Below are 6069 nucleotides of genomic sequence, written 5' to 3'. Positions count from 1 at the left end.
CTACAAATTATATTTTAATCTAACCTTTTGAAAGACACCATTTGCACAGTCACTAAAACTGAAAATCAAATTTCTGCAGGAATCATGAAGACACATCAGTACAGAATTTAATTAAAGTAGTTGCCATGCTGTTGTAGAACAAGCAGGTTCCAGATTCCACACCACATGGTGCCTTTTTAGCTACTCAACTGTTGAAAGCACTCAGGAGAGACTGGTTAATGTGAAGTGGAAGGCACTAAATACTGCCTCCACCATGCCTTCCTTTGTGACCAACAGGCAGCTCAGAATATATTGGGGTAGCTGGCAAGTGAAGCAATTCCACAGTGGTTGTTGCGATCTTTGGCAATCTTCATGTAGCCATTCATGCCCCATTCTTCACCCCAGCTAGAAGGAAAGGTGTATTTCATTTATTATAAAGAACATGAACTTATTGCAACAGCTGGCAAGAAGTCAACTTAATAGAAGGATCAGAAAAAGTTGGAGGCCTGCTCCTAAGTACCAAGAGGTACCTCACACAGGACTGTGAAGACCACAGCAGAGAAAGGGTGGTTCAGTGCTAATACATGTGTGAGATTTTTAAAAAGCAATGACACAAAATAACACTGACAACCAAGAAACCAGTGATAGAATGGGAAGGTTATGATCACACATGAGTAGGTTCTCCAGGCTGTAAGAGAGCTCAGAGATTAAGGACTGAGTATCAGTGTAAAGAGCTGTTTAAAAGCCAGATTAACACAGTAGTGTTCCTACAGTACAAGTCCTCCAGATATAGAGACAGATATACCTGTAGGAAGCTGGCTAGCCAGTCTAGACAATAAACTCCTAGATCAGTGAGACGCACTGCCACAATATAGAAGATGGATAATGATTAAAAGACAACTGATGTTAACATCAGGTCTCAGTTACACATACAGATGTTCATAGACATGCAAGCATGCATGCATGTACACATAACTCATTCATGTACATAAGAAACCAAGAACAGACTTTGTTCAATTTAAGTGGAACAATTTTTTCTAGGTTGTATATTTAAACATTGAATGCAAGAAATAATCCATTTGAGAATACTCTGGAATGGCACCCAGTTTTCTTAAACACTGAACCATCTCTTCAGTCCCTAGGATTTCAAATACAAAAATTTTGGCAATTATACCTGTTCTTGATCAGCCAGTAGTTATTGCCATCTGTTTCCTTTCCCTCAAATCCATAGCCAACGATCAGAACTGCATGATTCACAACATAACTGCTGCAATTTGGCTCATGGTAAATGCCTGAGAAATAAAATCGAAGCTGACATGAGATGAAAAGTATACATGACAGTGAGCACTGCCACCAACAATAGGGAGGCATTTTTGAAGATTTCTGAAATGATGCAAATCATAATCAGATGTAAGAGTAAAATGAATTGTTAGTGAGAATATATATATATATATATATATATATATATATATATATATTACAGAAAACTGAAGAAAACAAAAGAAGTATAGATTTGATGATAAACACTTGCCTAGGTATAGAATCTTTTTACTGTATGGAAGCATCACCTATCAAAAATGCTATTGGCCTATTAGCTGAGGCAGGAAATAGGGAGGCTAAGTTCTGGTACAGATAGAGGACTTATGGGAAAATTGTCAGGCACAGAAAGATTCTTCCCAGACACAGGAGACAGCCATATGAAACCAGGGATCAGGTAACCAGCCACATGGCAGAAGTTACAATAAAATAAACAGGTAATTAAAATATGAGCTAGTTGGTGAACAGGTCTAAACACTTAATAATATATAATTAAGTCTCAGAGTCATTATTTTGGGGAACTTGGAAAGCTTGCCATTATATCTAGGTGCATATGAAAATATTTAATTTTTTTTCACCAGAATCTCATACCAAGTAAAAGTCTCTAAATAGAAGTAACTTAATTTAAGAGACTCATTAATAATTTGATTTTAGAAGTACAGTCTCCACAAAAATCTAAAGCATCCACCAAATTGAGGATAGTTTAAAAATGAGCTAAACATAAATTTTATAACATATGATGTACTTACTTTCATGAGAGGGTCATATCAGTTAAAGACAGGACTCAGTATTATTGGGTAGGGAAGGCAATTGAGAAACCCAAACTCACATACAGTCTTATAGATAAGAACATAGCATCAGGACGTCACAAGATTTTTCCTTTTTTCACATCTAGAAGGAAATATACTTACCTCCATTGTAGAACCTGAAAGAATCATGAGAAGCATCAACTGCTGCAGAGACAGGCCCAATAGATGCTACAGCAACCCATAGGTAAAGCTCATTCGGAGGGAGGATCACAAAATCTGTGATATTAGCAGTGGCATTTTCACTATGGTACCTGCAGGGTCCTTCCTTTAAACAGTAAAGAGATAAGAGACTCAGTTACTGACACTTGCCTTCTGAGGAGTATGGATCAGAACCACAGCACTGCTGAGAACCTCCATGTTTGGACTGTTATAAGTCATCCCAGGAAGTGAAATAAATGGAAAGATCTGGAACTGAGGATCAGTTCTTTTGCCTTCAATGACACCTCACAGGTTTTCCTGTCCATACGAAAATTTTATAGGGGGAAATCTTTGTTATATGTGGAAAGGTTTGTAATGTGCATGGAATCAGGGACAGCTACTTTGAAACCATCTATCTCAGAAGCTGTTCAGTGTCTGATATGGCAGACATTGTAATGAGAGCAATTGCGATATATAGAGAATCTACCTTCCAATGGGAGTTTAGAAGACAAAGGATTGTTTCTGGAGTGTCTTCATGCTTAAGGGTGAGATATAATGACAAAATAGGAAGTCTACTTACTTTTCCTTCATATGGATAGGTTTTCTCAGGCTCGAGACCTTTATTTTTCAAAACATACTCAAACGCACGGTGTGCAGTACCCCACTGGCAGCCATTATTTCCTACAGTTTTAGAACAGTCCAATAGGTTCTGCACACTTAGAGGCGTGAGGTTGCCAGTTTTCCAGAACATCTGACCTTCTATGGCACCAGCTGCAGCAAAAGCCCAACAAGAGCCGCATTTACCCTGAGTTGGGAAGAAAATATTGTCATACATAAATAAATACCAATGCCAGCAACAACATAGATAGCACAATAACTTATGGAAATGATGCATTGGCAGTCACTAGATGCCAAGGAAAGGATGGTGCTCTCTCCTAGAGGTCAGTTTGTTCATCTCCCAATGGTGGTCACACACAGGAATATTTGAGCAGGACCCATTGGGTTTATAAGTTATTAATGACAATAGAAACAACAAATAGACTAAATTCCAGAGACAGACATGGTAGAGGACAATAGCTAGAGAGAGGGTGTATAAGGTAGATTGCTAGGGTAAATATTCATTGTACATATGTATGAAGTTTTTATAGAAGAATAAATGAACTGCACATATCTCCATACTTAACACTCACACAAAGATATCAAGTAATTTATTTTCAAAGTGGATTAAGAACATGGGCTGTGTGCCACTGTCTTACCTGATTCCGTACAGGAGTTACATAGCCTTCTTTTCTCCAATCCTTAAAATTGGGTAAACCAATAGACACCTGTTTCTGGGCACTTGGATCTGTCACAGCAGCCGGAATTGGAATATTGTTCATTGATTTTCTGAATTCTTCACCAGTCTTCAAGGAAAATAACATTAATATAAAACAAAGCAACACACACACACACACACACACACACACACACACACACCACACCACACCAGAGTCCATGTAAAGCACTTAAGAGAACACAGTGTAAAGCAGTTCATGTCACGCTCACCATGTCAGCGAAGGCATTCATTTTCATGGTGAAGCCATTCTTCCCCAGGCCATTCTCCATGTTGTGAAGTTTGATCATTTTCATGTTTTCTTCCCATACTGCTCTCTTCAGTTTTTCTTCCTCCTATAAATGAGCATAATGGATGCCAGTTGTTTCTAAACTTCTACAGAAGCTGACTAAGTGCAGTTACTGCTACAGGTGAACAGAGATCAAGAAGAGTAGTCTCAGTATATTATTCCCACATACTCTTCACATACTGAGTAAAACAGAATATGGTCACCCCATGTTCACAATGATTGTGGTTAGATGATCTCACAGTGAGGGTGTGTGTGTAGGGGCTCTGTGGTCCCTAAAATGCCTAGACACTTGCAGCAGCAATGACAATTCACTCTTAGGCCCTTCTGTACAGTTTCCAGTTTACCAACCGGGCTGTATGATTTTGCATGTTTAATCTTCCAGGCTTTCCATTCAGCATCCAAATTGGGATCATGTGCTGGGGCACTTGAGGCCACTCCAAAGCACAGGATCAGAAGAAAGACAGAAGGAGTCATGTCTCAAGAGCCTGGAGAGGAATGAGAGATGAAGAGATGAAGACATGACTATACTAATATTGTTCAAATGTCTTCTTACACTTTCCTAAGAAAATAAGCCATCCACAGTCAATACATTTCTTTGAAATATTCTCCCAAATACTTTTTGAAAGACTGTAAAATAAACAGGCTTGGGATAAGTTTAAAATAAATTAACCATGTGTAGATATTAGATCCAAAACAAACTGAAGAACACATGCCCAGAATTCTATCAATGAAAACTTCAGATGTATTTTATCTTATTATTTGAGAAAGATCTCCCTAAACACTGAGGACCAGAAACAAAAACAAAACAAAATACAAAACAGAAAACAAAAAGAACCCCTCCCCTCAAACCAAAAGAAAAACCTCAAACCACACAAAACAAAAACAAAACAAAACAAAACCCCCAAAAAACAAACCCCCAAAGAACTCACAAAAACTAAAACGAAAAAAGTACCAAAAACAAACAAACAAAAACCACATGAACTTAGGATATCACTGACTCTTGATTTATAGCAAGTAAAACCTCTGCTATATGGTATCAAATCCAAATTTCATTGTGAGACCAAGAGTTGGGGCCATAGGACATAATAACCTTTTCTAATATATCAAGCAGTGGGCTTGTCTTGAAACCTCCATTCTTGAATGAAAACTTTGTGAAATGTCTTCTGTAATGGGTGTTGGGAAAAAATCATAGGTACTATTCCTTTTGTACTGCAATTGGGATCATGTAACCGAGCTTTCCATGGTGTCACACGGATGAGTCATAGAAACCCAGATTCACAAGAGGAGGTAGAATACAATAGCAATCTTTAAATGGAATTTCAGGTTCAGGAATTTCTGGCTCTCTAAAGCATCGCTCCCCAAAGGACCTGGATAGGGACATGACTGCTTCTACTGCATCTGTACAAATCAATGGAAAACAGATTTACCAAGAGATTATGTGCACGAAAAAAAATCTATATTTCCTAGCAGGTAATAATGACAGTGACTGGTGTGCATGGTACCTTCTTTCATTCACTGGTGACAGATCAAGACTTTCACTTACTGGTTTACAAATGTAGACCCGGGGTGCAAGATACCTGGATTCTTCTATGCCTTTTCCCCTCTCTCCCCTCCACCTAAACGCAGAAGAGCTGCTGATCCTTAGACTATATTCCCCTTCATGGAGATCTGCCTGAGTCTCCATAGAGTCTCTCAAGTCTCCCCACTAAGATAGCTTCCCATTTTGCCTCGGCACAGGCAGGGCCTCACCTGTGGTGACTGATGCTGCCTTAGTCCACTCCACAGACTCAACTCTTCAGAGGTTGCTGTGGTCCTGAGATCTGGTCAGCAACACCTCACTCAGACTTTAAATCCTAAATATGTGAACAGATGGCCCCACCCCTCTGTTCTGCCCTTCTTCTGATTGCCTGTGTTGGTGGCTGGATTAGGCCTCCAGGCACTGGGACTTCAGGCTCTTTCTGAGATATGATTTCATCCTGACGCCAGAAGGTTGAGCTTTACGCTGGAAAGTTGACCCTGTTGACAGTAGGGAGCTAAATTTGTTGACCCTGTCAAAGGAAGTCAGATAGCAATCCTGTAGGTCTTGGATCACACTTTACCTGGCCTTCTGCTTGCTGATTGTATTTACTAGAAGAGCTGTGTGGTGTTGTACACTTGCAGTTTAGAATGGGAAGTTTTAGTCACCATCTCTGGTGTGGAGTCAA

The 6069-nt window shown here is 39.3% G+C and overlaps 1 protein-coding gene across 2 annotated transcripts; it reads right to left on the bottom strand.

The window, feature by feature from the left end:
• Positions 1-281: 281 nt before the first annotated feature.
• Positions 282-4339, bottom strand: LOC117713867 (cathepsin J). Of its 2 annotated transcripts, none has more exons than XM_034510383.2 (7): positions 4214-4339; positions 3789-3911; positions 3500-3646; positions 2824-3048; positions 2208-2370; positions 1154-1271; positions 282-384 (listed from the first exon to the last, which is right to left on the bottom strand). In XM_034510383.2, the coding sequence occupies exons 1-7, from the start codon at positions 4337-4339 to the stop codon at positions 282-284; spliced, it is 1005 nt and encodes a 334-aa protein (XP_034366274.1). The 2 variants fall into 2 exon arrangements, with proteins under 2 accessions (XP_034366274.1, XP_034366275.1); XM_034510384.2 differs by having other exon boundaries at positions 3789-3908.
• Between the last annotated feature and the right edge of the window lie 1730 nt (positions 4340-6069).

The sequence above is a fragment of the Arvicanthis niloticus genome, chromosome 8 (assembly GCF_011762505.2).
Source record: "Arvicanthis niloticus isolate mArvNil1 chromosome 8, mArvNil1.pat.X, whole genome shotgun sequence".
Taxonomy (NCBI): Eukaryota; Metazoa; Chordata; class Mammalia; order Rodentia; family Muridae; genus Arvicanthis; species Arvicanthis niloticus.
The sequence above is the reverse complement of the archived record's forward strand: the minus strand, read 5'-3'. Positions and strand labels throughout refer to the sequence as shown.